Source organism: Myotis daubentonii, chromosome 2, assembly GCF_963259705.1.
Source record: "Myotis daubentonii chromosome 2, mMyoDau2.1, whole genome shotgun sequence".
Classification (NCBI taxonomy): Eukaryota; Metazoa; Chordata; class Mammalia; order Chiroptera; family Vespertilionidae; genus Myotis; species Myotis daubentonii.
Genome location: NC_081841.1, coordinates 26,634,237 through 26,657,247, shown reverse-complemented (window position 1 = coordinate 26,657,247; position 23,011 = coordinate 26,634,237). Strand labels below are relative to the sequence as shown.

The window sequence follows — 23,011 nt, the reverse complement described above, 5'->3', positions numbered from 1 at the left end:
TATAAGCTTTCTTCTTGCTGTAAAATTGTCTCTGAGACCCAGAATAGGAAGAGCCTTGTAGGCATTCTCAAAGTGAATACCTTTAGATTGTTTCTCAGCTGTGGCTTAAAGTTGGTGATTGAAGCACATCCAAAAGGGAGACTCAGTCAGCGAGGAAAATGGGGCAAATTCAAGGAGAAAGCAAATTTATCTTCTGAAAGAACAAATATGAAAAGGAATGCTGGCTTCTGCTGGGAGTTTGTTAGTCATCCCAGAATGGCTCTTAAACTAGCCCAATCTGCTTGAATTTCTGTTCATGGGCTTTTGAAAATCCAGTGTGTTTTCCTTTGTATTTAAAGGTGTATTTTTTTTAAAGGGTCTGGCATTTAACAGGTAGGAAAGATCACGATTCTCCACCAGGAAGCTTCCATTGAGTGTTTCAGTCAGGATATTTCTGATTAATGACGAGGCTGGAGAACATCAGGCATTTTCTCTGTCTTGCAAAGCATTGCTTACAAAAGTCAGACACGATTCAAAACCAGCAGAAATAGCTAACACCAGCCTTAGTCACCTGGAAAAGTGACCGTGTGGAGTGAGGATTTATAATTACCAAAAAGGGAGTCTCTTGGAATTAAGTGGGGAGGGAAAAACCTTTCCTTATTTGGGGAGAGGAAAAAGATTTTGTCTTCCATATTCTGCTTCTACTCTGTGCTCAGTGTGAGAGAACTAAAGAAGTACGCAGGACTTCTCTGAGGGCAGCCAGGGTAACCCTGCCCTCTCACCCCATCATTTCCACACTTGTCTTCTGAATCTGGTGGTAGTGGAGAAAGTTTTCAGCAAAAGCCTATCAGTTCTAGCCTTGAATCAGACACACAGATCCTCCTCTAACTGAAGTTAGAAGAACACACGGATTTTCTTTACTCATGTACTAAGAGAAGAGTCTAGAAAGAAAACCAGATTTATTTCATCTAAATCTACATCAATGTCCTAGCAGGATCATAATCCCTCTGATGTTATAAAGTACCAACATTTGAATAATGTGAAAGACTTTATGATACTGGAAAGATATAATCTCAATTGGATAACCAAGATAAATCAGATTTGAGGATTATCTAGTTGCAACATCAATTACCACATTATTTAATTGCTGCTGAGAGCCCACTATGGGCCAGGCCAGGCCTCATTCTAGGTGCTGAGATATAATAATGTGCAAACAAATAATGATCCCTGCCCTCTTGGTGTTTAAGCTCTATTTGGGGAGAAGCAGTATGTTCATAATAAATTATCAAATACGTACTTGTGTAGTCGGTTAGATAGTGATAACTACTATGGCAATAAGAAAAAGTGGACCAGGTTAAGGGCATTAGTATTCCACTGCAGGGTCAGGGTTTGTCTTTGCTGAGAAGGCGAGGTTTTAGCAAAGACTTGAAGCAGGTGCACATATTAGCCCTGAGGATTCCTGGCTAGCTGGAGGAAGAGTGTTTCAGAGGGAGGAAATTGCTAGACTAAAGGTTTGGAGCAGGAATGTGTGAATATGTTCAATAGAGGTCAGAGTGCATGGAGCAGAGGGGGGCAGGGGAGAGAGGGAGGATGTGGGCTCTGTGGGGCAATGGGGGTCCAAAGGAAGGGCCCTGGCTTTTCTTTTTAGTGAAGTGGGCAACCATCAAGGCAGAGAATAACATCTTATGACTTAAGTTTTAAAAGGATCATCCTGCTTCTTTGTTGACATGGACTGTAGGGGGCTGGGGCTGAGGCAGGGAGGACAGTTAGGAGGCTCTTGTAGTGGTTGGGTAAAGGATGACGGTGGCTCAGACAAAGTTTTGTGAAAAAAGGTTGAATTCTAGATACATTCTGAAGGTCAGTAGTCAAGGTTAAGTGATTGGATAGAGGGTTCCAGAGAAAGAGAGGAGTTGGAACTGGAGGGAGAGCATTGCCTTTAACTGCAATGGGAAAGGCCGAGTTCCGTCTTGGAAATGTTGGACATGTTTCTAAAGATATCTGAGTGGGCACGCAGAATAGGCAGTGTGATATAGAAGTCTGAAGTTTTGGAGAAAGCATGGAAGTGTTTGGCATATAAATAGGATTCAAATGAGGAGACTGGATGAGATATTTGAGGAGGTGAATGTGGATAGGAACAATTTCAGGGCCAAGGATTGGCCCTGGGCACTCTAGCTTCAAAAGCTTAGAAGGAAGAGGAGAAACCAGCAAAGAAGACAGAGGGACAGCGGCCAGTAAGGTAGGAGGAAAGTCAAGAAATGGGAAGCCCTGGAAACCGGGGGAAGAAAGCATACCTAGGTGCGATGCTTCAGCCGTGCCAAATGCTGCTTATAGGTAAGGACTGCAGAAGGGTGCTGGAGCTGGCAGCGTCAGGGTAACCTTGCCTTTCACAAGAGGAGTTTTAGTGGAGTAGTGGGGTCATAAGTGTGGTTAAAATTAGTGTAAGAGAGAATGGGAGAAGAGGAAGTAAGTACAAATGATTCTTCTAAGGGATTTGCTACAAAGAAGAGTCGAGGAGCGGCCAGTACCATTTTCTGCCTCTCTGGCTGGCTTCAAGGAGAAGCCCCTCGCATTTTATACAAGTGCAGTTAAAATATAACTATTCAGGCATACTGTATTTTTATGAAGTAGATTTGTACTATCAGCATAGAACTTTGGAACCAGATGAGATTGTCAAGGTCATTTCAGTTAATCTTCCACCTAATAAAGGAATCTTGCTCATAATACTAATAAAACACTTTTTATATACTATTTAGGGACCCAGAGATGAATAAAGCATGATTCCTGCTCCTGAGAAACATATATTTTTAGTGGGAGGAAGCAGGCATATATGCTTCCTGTGTGATACATGTTATGATAGAGGCACATGCAAAATATTTTGAAAGCACAGGGGAAAGAAAACGAACTTGACTTGGGAAAGTTAGGAAAGACAATATGCATAAAAAGCTGACATCTAAACTAGATATTAAAGATGAGCTGACATTTTCCAGACAGAGTGCTGGAGAGAATCCCTTTCTTAGATGATAATCTAGCTTCTGTTTGAATGCTTATAGCTACAGAGAGCTCACTACATTATGAGGCCAATTCCATTTTAAATAGCTATAGTAGTTGCAAATCCATTTCTTATATTGAGCCAAATAATGCTTTCCAATATTCCTACTCATTAGTCACAGTGTCCTCCTCTGGAATTGATGGTCAAAGACTTACCTTTCTCCATATAGATCATTTCTGTATTTGAAAATAGATATTATGTTCTCTTTTCAGTCATCTCTTTCCATGTTGAAAAAAGGGAAATGAATAGTCTGAGGTTGGGTTCCCTGGGAAGGAGACTCTGGGACCGAGGTGGGTGGACAGGTAGTTCATTAGGGAGTGCATTTGAGATCAGTGCTATGAAAGAGAAGGGAAGATGGGCAGGAGTGGGCAGAGGAAAGGTGGAGAAGCAGTGCAGTTTTAATGGGAGCTCAAGCCAACCCTGATGGGAGTTCTGAGGATAGACTCATCCTTCAGAGCTGTCCAGAGTTAGAGCAAGGACCAGGTCTTTAATTCCATGACAACCAGTCATTGGGCTAGTTTACTCCAGCCTGAAGGCATGATTTTGGGCAAGATGGTTCTCTCTGCTGATGCAGTCCCCAAAGTGGGCTGGTGGCTGAAACCCATTGCCAGGACATTCTTAGCAGCTGGAATCATTAGTCCTTTATTTCTGAAGTGGGTCTTTAAGGGATTTGGGTGATGCAGAAAAAGAATATAATGTACTGCTAATTCTTTTGGTGCTCATTTTCTGAAACAGATAATACAATGAAAAGGTACCTGTACTTTTTGTTTCTTCTTATTAGAAATCAAACACCATGAACATCAAAGCGATGGGGGTTCAAGATAATGGTTCCAGAATGATGAGGTCTAATTGTGCAATTGAACCTTTCCTGTGCCAATTGCTCATCTCAGTCATGATGGCCCTTTATGCAGGAACTAGAGGCCCAGTGCACAAAAATTTGTACACTCGGGGGAGTCCCTCAGCCCGGCCTATGCCCTCTTGCAGCCTGGGACCTCTCGGAGGATGTCCACCTGCTGGCTTAGACCTGCTGCCTGGGGGAGCAGGCCCAAGTTGGCAGTCAGACATCCCTCTGGCAGCCTGGCAGCCCTTGGGGGATGTCCACTTACCAGCAGGGAGCAGACCTAAGCTGCAGTCAGACATCCTTAGTGCTGCTGAGGAGGCAGGAGAGGCTCCTGCCACCACCACTGTGCTGGCAGCCATCAGCCTGGCTTGTGGCTGAGCAGAACTCCCCCTGTGGGAGCGCACTTACCACCAGAGGGAAGCTCCTGCATTGAGCATCTGCCCCCTGGTGATCAATGTGTGTCCTAGTGACCAGTCATTCCCAGTCATTCTGCTGTTAGGGTCAATTTGCATATTACCCTTTTATTATATACAATAGAGGCCTGGTGCATGGGTGGGGCCCGACTGGTTTGCCCTGAAGGGTGTCCTGGATCAGGGTGGGGGTCCCGCTGGGGTGCCTGGCCAGCCTGGGTGAGGGGCTGATGGTGTTTGCAGGCTGGTCAAGCCCCCCCAGTGGGGACCCTCACCCCATGGAGGTTTGGCCAGCCTGGGTGAGGGGCTGAGGGCCATTTTCAGGCTGCCCAAACACACTTCAGGGTGGGGGTCCCTACTGGGGTGCCTGGCCAGCCTGGGTGAGGGGCTGATGGCTGTTTTCAGACTGACCAAGCCCCCCAGCGACTGAAGCTCCCAGTCTTTCCATATTTTGTTTTTGTTTTTATTCGCTCCAGCTCCATGGCCGTGGTGACTGGAAGCAGGTATCTGGGGTTTATTTACCTTCTATACTTGAAACTTTGTTGCCTTGAGAGGAGGCAGCAGCCGGCCGGGAAGCTTGGCTTCTTCCATCATTGGGGCAACCAACTCTCCTGCTCACTCCAGCTCCATGGCTGCCGGCCGCCATCTTGGTTTGGTTAATTTGCATACAGTTGCTCTGATTGGCTGGTGGGCGTGGCTTAAGGCATAGCAAAGGTAGGTCAATTTGCATCTTTGTCTTTTATTAGTGTAGATGCTTTTAAAGTACTCTCAAGGCAAGTTGAAGTACATCTATGTAAAAAATATGACTAGGATTCAAGCACACACCATCCTATGTAATAAAGAGCTAATATGCAAATTGTTGTCATGCCCTCACACAATCATGCTGTAACGTCTCAGACACTCAACACTGGGGAGAGAAGAATGGGGACCAGCCAGGCACAAATGAGCTCGTGAGAGAGGACTGGGGATCAGCCAGGCTGTGGCCCGGAGAGGAACAAGCTGCATGCCCCGTGGTCCCAGGCACCAGCAGCTGTGCCTGCGCCTGTGGCCTGGGAGAGGGACAATCCACCCGCCCCATGGTCCCAGGCACCAGTGGCTGTGCCTGCACCTGTGGCCCGGGAGAGGGACAAGCCGCCCGCCCCATGGTCCCGGGTGCCTGCGGCTGTGGCCTGGGCAAAGCCGCCTGCCCAAGTTCCCCTGTGGCTGCTGCTGGCCCGGGCAAAGCTGGCCTGGGTTCTGGGTGCCTGTAGCCAGCCAGAGGGAGAGAAGCCCAGGTCCAGGGTGCCTGCGACCAGTCTGAGGAGGGAATCCCGGGTTCCAGATGTGGGGTGAGGCAGAGGTGGTTAGGGGCGATCAGGCTGGTAGGGGAGCAGTTAGGGGCAATCAGGCAGGCAAGCAGAGATGGTTAGGGGCTATCAGGCAGGCAGGAAGGTGAGTGGTTAGGAGCCAGCGGTCCTGGATTGCGAAAGGCAGTTGGACATAACCCAAGGGGTCCCGGATTGAGAGGGTGCAGGCTGGGCTGAGGGACCCCTCCCATGCACGAAATTCATGCACTGGGCCTCTAGTTTTGTAATATTAGGAGATAAAATGTAAGTGGGGAAGCATAGTGAGCTGCAAACTGAATTATATTCTTGTCCTTCATCCCAGAAGATGACACTTCCCGTGGTGATCACAATGCATGCTGGATGTCTGCAAAGATGGATGTGTGACCAGCAGTCCTTTCCACTCCCTGCATACATGAAGATTGCTGTTTGATTTGTGGCTGTGGCCATAATTTGCAAAGCTTGTCACTGCTTGCAAGTTATAGTTAGCCCAAAGCTTTGTTTAAAAAGGGCTGTCCCATTCCAGATTATTGTACACCAGATTGCTGTGTCAACTAAATTAACACATTGTATGCAGGAAATGTATTTATACGTTTTATGTTGACTGGTAGTAGAGCGGCGCGGGACATGTATTAATACGTTTTTTATAGACTAGCGGTAGAATGCGGGTAACGTATAAATATGTAAACTAAAGTTATCATAATTTTACTGAATGTTGCCATTTGTGTAAAAAATTAGCAAAAATGGCCTGCGCCACCTGTTAGCGCGCGATAAAAGCTACCCGCAAACAATGTGTTAATAACAAGGGGCCACGTATTACACCAGGAAACATTTTCCCAAGCTATAACTCTGTCTCTTGATTTCTGTTTGGCTTCATTCATCTCCTCTTGATGCTACAGATAACATTGTCATAATAAATAATTCTTATTTAATGAAGATTGTCAAGATAAAATGGTGGAACTGGACATTGATGGGAACAGAAGATTCAGAAAAAGGATGATTGTAGAGGATGATAGAATTAGAAAGAAGTAAGGTGAAGACGTGGTAGGGGTGAGATGGAGCTACATTATTTTTTCTCTTTTCTTACTTTCCCCGTACATTGGCTTTCTTCACATAGTAGCTGGCAGTTTCTTTAGGAACTCATTTATAATTGTGAGAGAGTTTTAACAGAAGACTAAGAGAGGAGAGGGCCAGGTTGGTATGTAATAGATTGGTTTTCTTTTCAATTCAATCTCATTAGCATAGGCTCATTTACTATGGACATTTACTCTCAAGGCTAACTCTCCATGTGTATTTGAACCAGCAATGGTTTCACTGTAGATGGAACTATGTTGGTGATAGGACATGTTCATTTATCATAGAATGGATAGACTTTGTTTACAGTGGGATCCCTTTCATCCTAAGCCTGTACATTTTAAGGTATATTTGGAAGCCTTTGCCACTTTGTTATATCTACTAGGCTTGTGAAAACTCAAGTGATAATGTATCTCATTTGAGAATCACCCGAATTCCCTTGAGCTGAGAGAATAACAGGAAAAACAAGTGGCTACTTTTTTAAAGTGATAGTCATTCTGGAAGGGTTGTTCTCTTAGTCTCCTTCCTGTCATGTTGTTGTGCATCTCTGTAAGCCCCCTGACAAGTCTTGGAATAATTAAGCATTATTGTTTTGGATTCCCAATCGTATATAATAAAAGAGAAACATGTAAATTGACCATCCCTTCGCTATGCTCACCAACCAATCAGGGTTAATATGCAAATTAACCTGACAAAGATTGTGGGTTAATTTGCATACACAGGCGCCAGGTGGAGAGCAGAAGTGGAGAGCCAGCAGCTTGGGGGGACGGACGTGACTCCCTCGGTTGCTCCCTCAGTTGCTCCCTTGGAGGGCTGTGGCTACCTCGGTTGCCAGGCGGAGAGCAGAGCAGGAGAGCAGGAGGCTTGGGGGGCTGTGGCTCCCTGGGTTGCTCCCAGTGTGGGGAGCACCAGGAATTCTGGGAATAGTAGTTCTGATGGCAGCCCCAGGACCGGAAATGGAAGCCCAGAGAGCGGGGAGCACCAGGAATGCTGGGAATCATAGTTCTGGTGGCAGGTGGATCTCCTAGACACTAGAGCAAAGTAAGCCTGGAGCAAGTTACTGTTGCGGTGGGGGATGGAAGGAAAGCAAAGGTGAGAGACATAAGTAAAATCAGAGTGTCTAGGAAAAATTAAAGGGAAAATATCCTAAAACTTCCAGGAAATCTCCACCAATGAAGCAAAGCAAAAAAAAAAAAAACCTCTATTATTTTGTGAGCAACAAACCAAACTGGGTTGGGGGGTCTCAGACAATTCGCTCATATGATTGCAAAGACAGACAGAAACTCCCGGATTGGAGATGGCTCCCCTGAGGGCTCCCAGATTGGAGAGGGTGCAGGTCGGGCTGAGGGGAACCCTCCCCCCCACCCCCTGCCCGTTGACGAATCTTCGTGCACCGGGCCCCTAGCATATTCTGTAACTAAGGATAAGGTCAGCTTCACCAGAAGAGCAATTCTTGTATTGCAGTGGGAGAAAACCAGGAGCAAGGGCTGGCCACAGTTTGGAATGTACACACATGATATTATTACTTTATTCCATATTATTCCCACTCTCCTATCCACCCAATCTTGGTGCCCACACTCTCTACATTTCTGAATTATAGGGTCCAGTGGGGTTCCTCTTTGACCACATGGTTAAGCCAGGGGAGAAAGCCATGATAAGCATCATTTCACCCTTAGCAGAAAGAATCGCGCCCAATGACTAAGCATCTACTGTTTCATTCTGGATAGCCTGTGTGAAATGTGAAAAGTTCATGCCACACAAAGCATCAGGAGTGCTAGCAGAGCAGAGGAGCTGGCAGATTTCATTGCCAAACCAGGGTCTTTGGACACCAGGTAGATCTTTCTCACCTGCATTTTTCTTTCAGTAGTGGGTGCTGCCAAAATTCTCAGCAATCTCTCAGCTGTACAACAATATGTTCCCAAACTAAGAAATATATATATATATATATATATATATATATATATATATATATATATATATATATATATATTAAAAGCCTGGTCTCTTGTAATTGCACTTGGAAGCTCTAGTCTGGGAGGTAAAAAACTGCCACTTTGACAAAGACTGTTTTGTTAGCCTGGATTGTTATAAAATGGAAACGAGCCATCAGATAGAAGGGATGTTAGGGCCACTGACCAAGAAAAGGGATGCCACCACTCAGGAGGAGGTCAGAGGAGAATGGACTGACAGAGGAGGACAGGGGTCTTCGTTTTGTGGGTTCAGATTCTTCCAGCTGAAAGGTGGATAAAATGCAGGGCTTGACATCTCAGGACAAGAGAAATACAGCTTTAGATGGCAGACATTTAAAGTGGCTTCTTCCTCAAAAGGCAAGAAAGAAGATGCTCAGAATTGACAGAGGGCTGTGTGTGTGATGCATAGGTCAGACCAAGACCTGCAGCGTTATATCTGTAAGAGAAAGAGTAATCTTCTGTATGTTGCTCTAAATAAAGCTTAATCACATAGGAGCGTGAATACAAGTCATTCTAACTTGTGTCTTAGATATACTGTTTGAGCCTTCCTCTAACTTGCATGTCTCATGATCAGAGTAGAAGATAGAGAGAAAACTAACTGTGCAATTGATTTAGCAGATATATCTTTATAGAAAATATACTGAGCAAATCTTGTACTATACGTGCTTCTCCCTAATACCCACACTGAGGGTGCCTATCCCACCTTCATAGGTAGGCTTACGTGTAGATAGATGGGCTTTTGGACCATTCACTCTGACTGAGTGATACACATCCACAACTGAGAGCCCAAGAGGCTTGAAAAGTGGGAAGTGTGTGTGCATGAACATAAACCTGACCTGAGCTGAAATGAGGCCATTTATAGGCTTAACAATATCTTTATTATTGAAAGTATTACATATGTCCCCCCTTTTTCTCCCATTGACCCCTTATAGCCCACCCCTGCCCCCCATTTATAGTCTACCCCACTTCATATTTGATTTTAGGAAGCTGCCTTGGGCCCTGGCAATAGCCCTAAAATATTTCAGACAAGGAGAGTATAGACCAGCCGTGGGCAAACTACGGCCCGCAGGCCGGATCCGGCCCGTTTGAAATGAATAAAACTAAAAAAAAACAAAGACTGTACCCTTTTATGTAATGATGTTTACTTTGAATTTATATTAGTTCACACAAACACTCCATCCATGCTTTTGTTCCGGCCCTCCGGTCCAGTTTAAGAACCCATTGTGGCCCTTGAGTCAAAAAGTTTGCCCACCCCTGGTATAGACCAATGTTGAATTTCTCTGGAGTTTAGGACATAGTTTTAGGAAGAAAGGTATTAAAAATGTTTACAATTTAAACATATTTAATTTTAAAAAGTAAAACAATGGACACAAACATTTCTGTCCAGTTGATTCAAATTTTCCCTTACCATCTTTGGTTTGATTTCTCTCTCTCTCTCTCTCTTTTTTACATTTTTACTATTCTAGGATGAATCCTCCATGTTCTTCCAGTTTGGCCCATCTATTGAACAGCAAGCTTCCGTGATGCTCAACATCATGGAGGAGTATGACTGGTACATCTTTTCTATCGTCACCACCTACTTCCCTGGCTACCAGGACTTTGTGAACAAGATTCGCAGCACCATTGAGAACAGCTTTGTGGGCTGGGAGCTAGAGGAAGTCCTCTTGCTGGACATGTCCCTGGATGATGGAGATTCCAAGATTCAGAACCAGCTCAAGAAACTTCAAAGCCCCATCATTCTTCTTTATTGTACTAAGGAAGAGGCCACCTACATCTTTGAAGTGGCTAACTCAGTAGGGCTGACTGGCTGTGGCTACACGTGGATTGTGCCTAGTCTGGTGGCAGGGGATACAGACACAGTGCCCTCGGAGTTCCCCACCGGGCTCATCTCTGTGTCCTATGATGAATGGGACTATGGCCTCCCTGCCAGAGTGAGGGATGGAATTGCCATAATCACCACCGCTGCTTCTGACATGCTGTCTGAGCACAGCTTCATCCCGGAGCCCAAGAGCAGTTGTTACAACACCCATGAGAAGAGGATCTACCAGTCCAATATGCTGAATAGGTGAGTATGGCACAGAGCACACACTGTCAGTGGAGGTCAGAGTTTAGCTTCCAAAGCTGGGGCTGGACATTCAGAAACAGTAGGAAAAACAGTTCAAGCTATCAGTGTTGAAGGCTAGCCAGTGGATGGCAGTTATTCATGACGGTGTGAGTGTTTCCGATCCAAAGCTGGCTGTTTCTGTGTTTTTGTTCTGAGAAATATAAAACTGCTCTCACTTATTGAGCATTTGCTATGTGATAGGTATTACTCTACGTGTATTGCATTTTTTACCTCATTTAATACTCAAAGCAACAACTTTAGGAAGCAGGTTTTAAAAATTGTTTTCATTTTACAATATAAGAAAATAAGGCCTGTAGGTGTAAATTATCCAAGCGAGAGATTTGTTTGGAGTTGAACCCTCTCTGGTCACCACATACTTGATCACTCTGAAAGACACCACAGGCACCGAGACAAGGGAGGACCAGCCCACTTACCCCTGGAGTGCTGCTGTACTGGGAGGAAATGGAGAATGAGTTAATGGGTGTGTAGGACATGAAGAGGATGCTTTCCTTGGTTTTTCTCTCCTTTGCTTCTCCTCTCTCTACCTTTAAGAGTGAGGATGCTGCAATAGAGGTGTCTTTTATGGTGTCTCTTAGTCTGATTTATTCAGTAAGAACATAAGGGTGGTGGAGTTCTGCTCCCCTGACCTCACCTCATAACACAGGCATAACTGCAGCCTATTCTCAAAGGGTAATTATGTAACGATGTAGGGCAGAAAACTCTATAGGATGCTTTTATGGTTTAGTTATTTGTATAAAACTGTTACATGTGCAATTATAAAAAAAATCAAGCAACATAGAAGAGCACAAAGAAGAAAGTAAAAATTACCTTAAATCCAACTAATGAGAGATAAGCATGGTTGAAAGAATTAGTGACCATCATTCTAGACATCTCCCTGTGCATGGATACCTATATGGATATAAATCTATAATTTTATATAAATGGAAATGTATACATGCTCTTCAATAACCCAACTTTCTTTTACTCAACAATATGTTTTGGGCATCCATTGTAAATTTATCAGTTATATCAGACACATAGCAAGGTATTCAGAAAAGCTTAATACATGCTCAGGTACCCACCATTCAGCTTAAGAAATAAAATATTAGAAAGTGTATCTGGGGAGGTTGACATACATTTAGTGGTGGTTGAATGTGTACCTGCTTATCCTTGGAAGGGAGTTGGACTGTTGCCTTTTAGCTAAACTCCTAAATTTAGAGTTGAAACTAAAACTGGTATTAATGTAGCTGCATCTGTGATCCAGTCCCAATATTCTCTCACCTTGAACTTTGCTCTTCCTGCCTCCCTAGTTATCACTACTGTCGGTAGTGACTGTCTTAGTTTTCTTTCTACCTCTGGTAATTCTGTCTCAGGCTCATTGGCATGCTCTTCTTCCTTTACACGTCTCTTAAATACTAGTGCTTCTCAGGACTCTGTCCTAAACCCTTTCTTTTCTTATCCATTGCCAAAGATACACTTAATGTCTATAAGTCCCCCCAAATCTCTGGCTGCAATCTTTCACTTGAGCCCCAAGTCTGTATCTCTAACTGTGACTAGATATGTTTCTTGAGAACATGCCATAGCCGAAGCTGTCCTGCTTTCTCCTCCTACTTCTTAGAGCCAAATCTGCACCACCTATAAAGGGGGCATCCTATTGCCCAGTTGCCTAAAATAAATATTTTCAGTGTCCTTGATTCTATATCCCTGACACCTAATAGCCAATCATGCCATTTTCTGTGGATTTTTTCTGGAGTGCTTTCCCTTATTTTCATATTCATACCATACCCCAGCCCATCTCTTCTTACCTGCATTGCTGCAGGGCCTCTTAAATATCCTCTGGCTCCCCATTCTGCCTCTTTTCAATCTGCATTGTAGCCAAGTGGTCTGAAGTGAATATGTGATGTCATCCCTCTCCTGCTCACTACCTTTCAAAAGGTCTTTATTGCCCCTGTGATAAAGTCCCATCTCCGTAATATGGTTTACAGAGTCATCCACAGCATGGTCCCTCCTGTCTTTCCAAAATGGTCCCATGCTGCTCTGTGCCTTAAGCACTGCATTCCCACAATACTGGCCTTACTTCAGTTCTTTGAGAATACCCTCTTCTCCCTCACTTCCAGTCAGTGTGCTCTGTGTAATCCCTTCCTACCAATACACAAATGCAGATGCTCCTTTACCTGTCTCAGATTCTCCATGCTTCAGGTTTCAGTCTTGGCATCGCTTCCACTGGGAAGGCTTTCCTGAGCCCTGGACTAACATCAGCCTGTAACATGCCTTCACTGCATCTTGTGCTTTTCCAATAAAGCCACTCTTCAGAATGTTATAATTACATGCTTTATTATCTCTCCTCCCTGTAATTCTGGGAAAGCGGTGACCTTTCTGTCTTACTCATGTCTATGTCACCCACTCCTAGCATAGTGTGAGTCCCAAGGAAGACACTTGGAGTGAATGAGTGACATCCTCCAAGATGCTGAGCTGTCCAGTGCATACCCACCCTACAGGAGCTTTCTCATTCTGCTCCTCTCTGCAAGATAATAAAAACTCCCTGTGTATTCTTTTCTTTATATTCATGTTTTGTCCCATTGTTTTTAGTGTTAAATTTAAATCTGATTTAGATTATTTTACCAAATGTTTGTTCTTTAAAAAAATGCTAACAATGAGTGAATAAAACATTTGCTAAACAGCACAAAGCAATCAAGTGGGTGTTACCTTAAAGTCCATAAATATGGTCCAGGAATGTCTGCTTTTATCTTAAAAGCTCCTCTGTATAAACAGGGATCTGTACATATTATTTCCCATTTGGCTTCTTTACATTAGAATGTAAATGTGATTTCTCAAGCCTGGCCTCTAACCACTATACTAAAACCATAGTTGGTTTGAACCTTTGTTACCGTCTCTTCTGGCCACTGGGAAGGTAGCTCTCCTGGGTTCTCTATGCTTCTTCCTTAGAGATTATTGTCAAGATAGCCACACATGCCCGCCTCCATCTTCTCAAGTACAGCAGTCTACACCGTGCAGGTTATTCATAAATTCCTTGAGTCCCAGTGTGGAGGAGAGAGAAAAGGTCCACCATCACTTAATTTCCCGTGTCTTCCGACTTTTCAACATCCTTCTCTACTGAGGCATTTCCTCTGTGAACTCTCTCTCCTGCCCTAGTTCCATGATTTCTCTAGAGGTCTGTATCTAACAATGTGGGACATCTTCTCTGTGCTCTCTCCCTGTCCTTATCCCTGCATCCCTCACTCATTTCCACTGTCTTTTTCTTCCCTTCCTCCCAAATGCAGCTTCTCATGGTTCTTGAATCCAATCCCTAGCCTCTCTTAGAAATATATTAATCTGTTTTTCTATCAGGATCCAGAAAGGATTGATGCTGACTAACAGGGACAAGAAGGTGCTATTCTTAAAGTCTGAGCTGTTATCACCAGGCACAGCACTCAAAATCATCTACTTATTCCTTCTACTTATCCTGGTCTGAAATCAGACTCTTCCTCCCTTCAGAGTTTGGTCTCACTAGGGTTACTCTTTTAAATAACAAACCAAGCAGCCACACCATTTAGGCACAGCAGGAAATCTTTGCAAAATAATATTGTTGCAAATGGTTGGTTGTTTTGTGAGGATGGGCCCCTGTGGGCCTGCTGCTCACCCCCCTGTAACAGCAGTGGGAGGAAGCCCCTCAGGAGGTATCTGGGAGTGACCCGGCCCTAGGAAGACAGATTTGGGAAAGGGTTACTGTTGTCCTCTGACCTTCTGAACACCCAGAAGCATCAACAGGCCTGTCCTCTCAGAAGCACTATAAGGGGAGGTAAAGCCTTCCTTTATACCTGACCAGCCTGTGGCGTTCCTTTCACGTGAGGCAAGTTCCTAAGTCTAGACTTAGGGAACAGGGACAGGAGGCCCTGTGATACCCCTGAGTGCCAAAAAGAGACACATATTTGAAGTGATTCACTTGTTACTGAAGGAAGACTTTTTTTTTTTTTAATGACATGTAAGCATTCTCAGAGAGGATCCTTAAAATGGGCTATTTTAGTTCACTATTAAATAAATGTTATTTATCACACGTCAATCCAAATTCCTTACTGGTTATTTCTTAGCTCTTGAAGCTCCTTCGGCTAGACGTGGTGACTGTTTCCAGATAGGCCTTAGACTGCTGGCCAAGGCTTTTGACCTGAGTAACAAGAAAAATACAGAAATTCAGTTAAATTTAAATTTCAGATAAACAATAGATCATTTTTTTTTTTTTAGCATCTGTCACAAATATTGCATGGGTCATGCTGATACTAAAGGATAATTTGTTGTTCATCTGAAATCCAGATTTAACAGGGCTCCTGTATTTGTTGCTAAATATAACAACCCTATTTTGTACACTAATAAAAATGAACTTGCTGTTGGAATTTTGTAGCTTTCACTTATGCCTTATTGGTAAATGGACTGCAGTGTTCTATACTAGCAATTTTCAACCCTTATAAAATTCTGTGGCACACAAAATATATTTTTTGTTGATCTGATAAAAAAAAAAAGGGCATAATTTTGATTCATTCACACTGGACAGCTATTGTTGTATTGGCTGTTGACATTTTTTTTATTTTTATTTAACAGTCTACCCTGACTAAATAGTCAGGTATTGCATGTTTTAAACATTCTTACAGCACACTGGTTGAAAATGACTGCCCTATACCATAGCCTGAGACATGCTGAGGGAGTTTTATTCCAACTGGGAACTTGATTTGATTGAAAGAGTTAGAGACTTTCTTATGTGTGCATTCTCTAAGTGAAGGACTTTCTTAGTTTCTGAGAAAAATCTGAAAACCCTTTGGTTTCAGATGATCTGAAAGGGTTGAGAAAGGGATTTGGCCAGTCGTCCAAACCCTTCTTTATCTCCCTGAGCTAGAGAAGAATTGTTAGCTGTTAGTAGGCATACATCTATATTTTTCCTTTATCACTCCCTGGGGTGGGTGGTAGTTAATGGTTATTTTCCTTTGCAATGTGCTCTTCAGCACCCCGCTGGTCTGTTTCTGTCACTCAGGTGATGGTGCACCTGCCGCTCACCTCTAGGCTCTCTTTCTGTCCTGAGGACCCAGTGTTCCTGCTCTTCATTCAGCACAACTTTTGAACTTGTAGAAAAAGCAGATGCTCTTTCAAATGGCTGGATCGTAAACATAGAACCTCTTATGAGTCTTGCCTAATTATTTTCCCCAGTGTCCTCAGTTTTTCTCCTCAGCACATGCTTTGCACCCACCCATCCCAATTCTTCCTTCCCCTTTGAAGTGACCATCTCAAGAGGCCAGAATCCTCCCCTGGCCTAGCTTTTGAGAGATGGGGATAAGTGATATGAAGAAAGGTGCTTTCTAGGTTCTCATTAAAGGAGCTGTGATGAACAGATCTTTCATTATCCTTGAGGCAGCCTTGCCATCCTTGGAACAGTTGGATCAGCTGGATTGCTCCCATGGGGTGCCCACTTGACTCTCTTGGCCTGGAAAGTGCTGAGAAGGTAAGAAATAAATGAGGAATTGAGTCCATTAGTTTTTAGACACTATGGGCAAAATTTGCTTGGTTAGTACCCATCTCTGGTTGTTATTAATGTTCATGGAATGCCCAGCATAGGCAGACTTACGGTAAGACAAATATATATTATAGGTGAACTTAATGTAATTTACATGTGAACCAATCAAAGGCTCTGTGAATGCATAGTTATAAGGAGACCATCAGGCACAGTGGCCCTTCATCTGATTAAAGAAGTCCATTGGAATCTAATGAAAGCTATGTTTTCATACGAAATGTAAAGACACACCTGTTTATATATATATATAGAGAGAGATGTGTGGAAGGAAATATAAATTGGGGGAAATAACCAGAGAATCTAATCACTATCCTAAAAGACATATTCAATGCTTATTGTAATTCAGGCAAAGAAAGCTTTAACTGTGCATGGAAGAATGACAGAATGTAAGGATTTTCAAACTCTTCTGTTTTCTTCCAATCTTTCACATTTTCCATATCAGATACATAGATGGTCATTTCATTAAGTAGTCTTTGCTTCTTTCCTTTAAATTCAAACCCGTGAAGAGCATTCTCAATGTTTAACGCAGAGAGCCCTACATGATTCTTTCTTTAATTGCTATTTAATTCTGTGGCTGAATTGTAGAATTTTAAAGTTATCCATGCCATATTTGGTGGGGTTTTTTCTTCCATTTTCTGTCTCTTCTACTTCCTCCCCACTTTTTTACATCCCCTTCTTCTTCTTTCTTTAAAAATATTTACAATTTGGAGGAGAGGGCAGATGACAAAGAGGGGGAGTAAGTGGGAAAAGAATTCTGTTTCACTTAGAATAACTTTTTGGGAGAGGGAGAGGTACATAGTGCTGGGAGAGAAGACACAGGTGGTGCATTGTCTGTAGGGATAGGATGGTCTCAAAGAGGAAAGAAGCAAGATCAGAGTAGATCAGTGACTCTCAGTGGAGAAAGCAGACAGGTCACAAAGGATGTGGGTCGGTGGCAATGGGAAGGGTGACGAAGAGGGTCATGAGGTGTATGCTCAGAAGCAGCCCCTTTGTCAGCAGTCAGAGGAAGTTATTAACTCCGGCATTAGTTACCTTTCTGAATACTCACCGCACACCAGAATTGTGAGTGATCTAATTTGATCCTTGCAAAAATCCTGATCCATGCAAATGTCCTCAGGATTCCCTGATCCCTCCCTCCAAAGCACGCCCTATGCCCACCCCCTGCTTTATTTTCTCTGTACCTCTTATGTGACACACTGCATATATTTTACTTTTAAATACATTGTTGGCTCACTCCTCTTGGTTGAATTCAAGCTCCATGAGAGCAGGACATTTTTTAACCTTTGTGTTCCCAGCACAGTGACTGATAGGTTGTAGAACCTTGATAAATATTTGTTTGATAAAAGCATAAGTGAAGATAGGAATCATTATCCCATTTATATGTTTCTAAGAAAACTGAGACCCTCTAGCTTAGGCTGTGTGATGGTGTCAGGATTTGGCCTGGGTCAGCCTGGGGAACCAGGATTTCAGTCCCTTACTGGGCTGCATATTAGCCAAGCTTTAAAGAAATATAAGCCTGGCTGGTGTGGCTCAGTGGTTGAGCATCGACCTATGAACTGGGAGTTCATGGTTCAATTCCTGGTCATGTGTCCGGGTTGTGGGCTTGATCCTCAGTGTGGGGCATGTAGGAGGCAGCTGATCAGTGATTCTCCTCTCATCATTGATGTTTCTATCTCTCTCTCTCCTCTCCCTGTCTGAAATCAATAAAAATATTTTAAAAGTAAAGAAATCTAGGCTTCCTTTAAAATCAAAGCATCAGAGTTGGAAGAGTCTTTTGCTGCTCACCTCATCCAACCCTTTCACAGAATAGACGATAGAATGATGAATGGATTTATAACTTTTTGAAAGCAAAACCTCAGAGTGGTCACTCATCTGTTCAAGGCTGGGTGGGCACAGAACCAGGTGTCCTTATGGCAGGAGCAGTGTTCTCACAGAGCATGCTGCCTCTTAACGACTTGACCATGTCCTCAGAAGGACTGGCAGGCAGCCAGGGTTTTCCTGTTAGCCTTTGCTCTGGTCTGGCAATGTCCCCATGATTCTTGCTCCCTTGGTTCTTACCCAGACAAGGGTGCAATTTCACAGTTAATAGGAATTGAAGGTGGTGTTATTTAGGAATTGAGTGGGATCATTTCTCCATCTGCTCTCTCTTCCCACCAGAGGATAAAGGCTGGCTGGGTGGGGATAGGAGTGGGGGCGAGCTGCCAAGAAGCTAGAGTGCTGTCATTTATGGTTACTGACATGGGCTGGAAGCTTGAGTGAGGGCTGGACCGCCACCGGCCAAGGTCAGCTTAACTAACAGGAGCTTCTTGAGAGCAGAGATGGTGTTCTGGCTTTTGCACCTACATATACGACCTCACATATTTTAAATAAATAATGGTTTCAACCTTTCTCTTTGTTTCCTCTCCACTGGATCCGTCAGGGGTGCATAGGTGGTCGTCTGCTGGAAGGAATCTCCAAGACCTGATGTGGCTGATAAAGATTTGGAAGAAGCAGGGTTTCAGCCTGCCTGGTTTTCAGAAGTGGTTGCTAAGGGATCTGAACCAGCACTGCAGACAGAGGCACATGTAGAAGCTGGCAAGAGGGTGGCAGCAGGATCTGGGTAGAGGAACCGTCCCTTGACTTTCAGGCTTTTATCAGTGGCTCATTCTCTTCCGGGAGGCCCTGGTGGGGTTAGTGCGCCCAGACTGGCACTGGTCCCCAAGCTGGGCTGGCTGGTCACACATGAAGGAACTGCTGCTGACAGATTAGAGCTCCCTGCTGCTGAAATCTGTTCCCTCTTGTCCAGCTTCCAGCAGCAGCAGCCGGCCGGGGGCTGCCTGCTGCCTCCCTCGCTGCTCAGGCCTTTTCTGTTTCTCATTCATTACTGATTCACACCGCCCTCCCCGCCGCCCCCACCTTTTTTCTTTCTTCTCTCCCATCTCTTTCCCTATAGGGTGTTTTGTTCATTGATCTTTTGCTGCCCCTTTCCTCTCTTCACCAGTTTTTATTTAAAATTTTCCTGATTTTAGCTGTGTTCATAAATGACCATGTGTGGGATTCTTGCACATATACATACTCATGTGTGCATGCAGTATATATCCATACAGCACGTCTTTATGTATGTACATTTACATTTGTCAAATTGTGTAGAGCATTATTGACAGAACTGGATTAAAACACTTTTCCATATTAAATTTGATGGCACGAGAAAAGTTGAGTGTGGGATAAAAGTTGGGAGGAATCCTTTAAAATGGCTTGTCTGGAATTAGCTTTGGTGATTATCCACAAGGTATTTCCTTCCAATCTGATTCCATTTTTAAAGTCTTGATGGCTGTAAGGATGGTTGCTAAGTAACCCTATCACATTTATTGTTTGGGCAAAAGAGGAAGGCACAGCAGTCAAGTTGTTCTATATACTTTCAAGAATCCCTTAATGTTTTCTTTTTCTAAAGGAAAGATTTTCTGTGTCAACACAACAGAAATATCCATGGAAACCACACTGTGAATATCATATCATATCGTATCATATCATAAAATAATATCATATTCATTCTAAGTGGTCTTTTTCAGAATTCCCCTAAAAGGATCACAGATGGAGTCCAGATGAGGATATGTGTCAAAATACATTTAGTGTTTGACATAAAAGTCGATGATCAAAAACTTCAAGTTGGTCAGTATTAGGGCTAATAAAGAGGATAATAAAAGTGGCCATTTTCATACAGGGAATCCTCATGTCTGTCATCTCACTGAGACATTACAACAGACTCGTGAGGACTTCTATTCACTGTATGGATTGGTTCTAGATATCATCAGAGAAAACTTAGATTCTTTCTTCCTTTAATTTTTCAGCAGCATTTCCAGACACTCACACCCATTTTCCCCCTCCTTGAACAACAATCTAGGAACTTTTGTTTAATCAACAGTAGAATATAGTTTATTAACGTAGACTTTACCATGTCAAATTTCTCTCATTTTTGAATATAGAGGAAAAGCCAGGTATATGTTATAGACTGTAACTCAAAATTATGAGTAACCACAGGCCACACCGTGTCATTATTCTCACTGCTCTGTTGCCACATCTCAAGTGTGTTCACAACACAGACTTCCTTGTTTTACCTGGAAGAGGGGAGGTCACATATTCAACAGTCTGATGTATCTGGAACATAGCCAAGAACCACGAAGAAAGCGGAAAAGGGCTTTGAACAAAAATCACTGACACAAAAGTCTTGTCCTAAAATGAACGTAGTTTATTTGAACTAAGAGTTCATCTATTCTAATTTTACACATATTTCTAAGAAGTTTGTGGACAGTTGGAGTGTATATGGCATAGAGAATTAGTAACTCAGTTTAAACATGATACATAAACATATTTAAGTGGTCTGTCTACAGTTGGCTTGGTACCTGCATGATCATTAGGACCCAGACTTCTGCTAGCTTTCTACTTTTTTGTTTATAAGGTGTAGCCTATATCCCCAAGCTCAAGAGGGCTGCTGGACGCCAGTGTCAAGCAGCAAATTGAAGTTAGAAAGAAAGGAAGACAAACACTTTTCCTTTTAAGGAAATTACCCAGAAATCCCACACTTTGCTTATAGCCCGTTAATCAGAAATCAGTCCATGGCCACAGCTAGCTGCAAGGGAAGCTGGAAATTGATTTTATTTTAGTTTTTGATGGGGGCAGTAATATGCCCAGTTAAAAATCAAAGTTCTGTTAGCTAGTGAGAGTCAAGGCTGTATCTTTGGTAGGCAGCCAGTAGTGTCTAAGATACTTGCTTATCTGATTTTCCAGATGACAACAGCTTAGAAATAACAAACATGATGGGAAATGGGTAGGTAAACTGACAGCATTAAGAAATAACAAACAGAATGGTAAAGTGCAGAAAGTACTAGGAAAACCTAGCAAAATACCTTGAAGGGAACATTCATCTAAGACCATTTAAGCAAACTTCCATATTCTCCCCACAAAGCCTATATCCCTTTTAAAGCCTCCCTCAAGGCAAGATAACATAGTCATTGTTAGGTCATCAGTAAGAGCTTAAATTTTATTGACAATTTTGATTTAAGAAGTCAAAGAACTCCACAATAACTTTCTGAAAATTTCCATTTAAAATGCTTCCTATAATCAAGAAAAAGCTTGGTACTTAAAAATACTAAACTTCAGCAATTTAGAAAATTTATCTTAAGAAAGGTTATTAAGTGACTACTTTGTGCCAAGTTCTTTATAGAGCCTTATTTAATCTCAAAAAGTACTGTCCAGAGGCATTATTACTTCCATTTCTCAGGGGGAAGAAACAGATCCAGAATGGTTAAGTCACTTGCCTACTTTACTTACAGATAAAGCTGGGTTTCAAATCCACGTTTTCATGAATTCCAGGTGTACTTTGCCCCCATTGTCCATCTTTTGAGAACTATCTCTGTAGCTGAGTCAATTAGGCATAACTCTGATGTGTATGAAGACATTATTAATTTGCGGACAAAGTGGTTTTAGTGAAGGATTTCTTTTCTTAGCCTCTGTGCTGAATTCTTGTTCTGAAGCCATGGTAAGTCCAGCCCAGGAGCAGCATCAGTGCACCCATGTTAGGGATGTCCCAAACTGAGCCTCTTCATTTCCCCCTCCGTCCTGAAGTGTGTCTCATCTCTAGTTACTGGCCCAGCTGTAATCTCACTATACTTCCTTTTCTGTTTGGAAAGGATGATTATTTTTTCTTATTTTATTCCTGTACATTCCAAAAATCCTTTAGCTTACACAGGGAAAAATAACAACTTGTTGTTTCTGTAGACCTGAGAGTCCTTGGAACTGAAGTGAGAGCAGGCTTTCTGTTCTAAAATTTGTGGAAGCTCCTGGAGGTTACGGAGATACTGGAAATAATGTCAGGGACATGTCATAAAACTAAACAAGACCTTGGTCTCCATCATGATTTGCAAAGGTCCTCCAGGGCCACTGTTCCTTTGTGACAGGTTGGATGAGTATGGATTTGTTTAAGGCTGACACTCGGCCAGAGATCGGAGAAAAGTAAAAATGGTGTTATTGAAAGTAAAGAAAATGTGATGTGTAGAGGGCTGCTTTTCTGTACCTCACAATATTATATTTACCGATGGTTGACTTGGTGACACATTCAGTTGGTATTTTGATCCCCTATGAGATATTGACCCCTGTATTAGATGTTGGGCATATAGACAATACACATCATCCATTTAGTTGGCTTTATGAGGAGTGTGGCATCCACAGAAAGTTCTTCTGATTTTCTAATTTGGACTTATTTTTCTTGTAATCCAAAGCAAATTGCCTAAGAGGCTAGCAGAATGAGCCTAAGAAATGAAGATCAGAATTTCAGAATACATTGGTTAAAAGTACCTAGAATTTCCTGGTACATCTGACAGAAGGCCATGAAGGGTCCCTTCTAATGGAGAACAAGACAGTGGACTTAAGGAGAAAAGGACCATTCTCCATTCTGATACAGCTGATTCTAGCTTAATTCTTTGTGATCTCATTGTCACAGATTATTAGCCACCCCCAAACTCAAAAAACCTCATAAAAGAATATTCTTTTGAAATACATCAGAATTCCCTCCCCCACGTGCACACACGCACTCTGTGTGCTCACTCACCAACAAGTTTAAAAATAGGAACCATAGTGTTGCCATGACTCCCAGTGCTACTCTGCAGCCTCTCTTTCCCTTGGATGTGATTTCACTTCTGAACACGATTTAGCAAGGACCTGGCTCAGAGCGGC

The 23,011-nt window shown here is 43.0% G+C and overlaps 1 protein-coding gene across 1 annotated transcript in view; it reads left to right on the top strand.

The window, feature by feature from the left end:
* Positions 1–23,011, top strand: part of GRIN2B (glutamate ionotropic receptor NMDA type subunit 2B) — a 429,133-nt gene that overhangs the window by 235,998 nt on the left and 170,124 nt on the right. Inside the window, exon 3 of the mRNA XM_059682258.1 lies at positions 10,112–10,710. Coding sequence (XP_059538241.1) covers positions 10,112–10,710 — 599 coding nt within the window. The remainder of the gene's footprint in view (positions 1–10,111; positions 10,711–23,011) is intronic.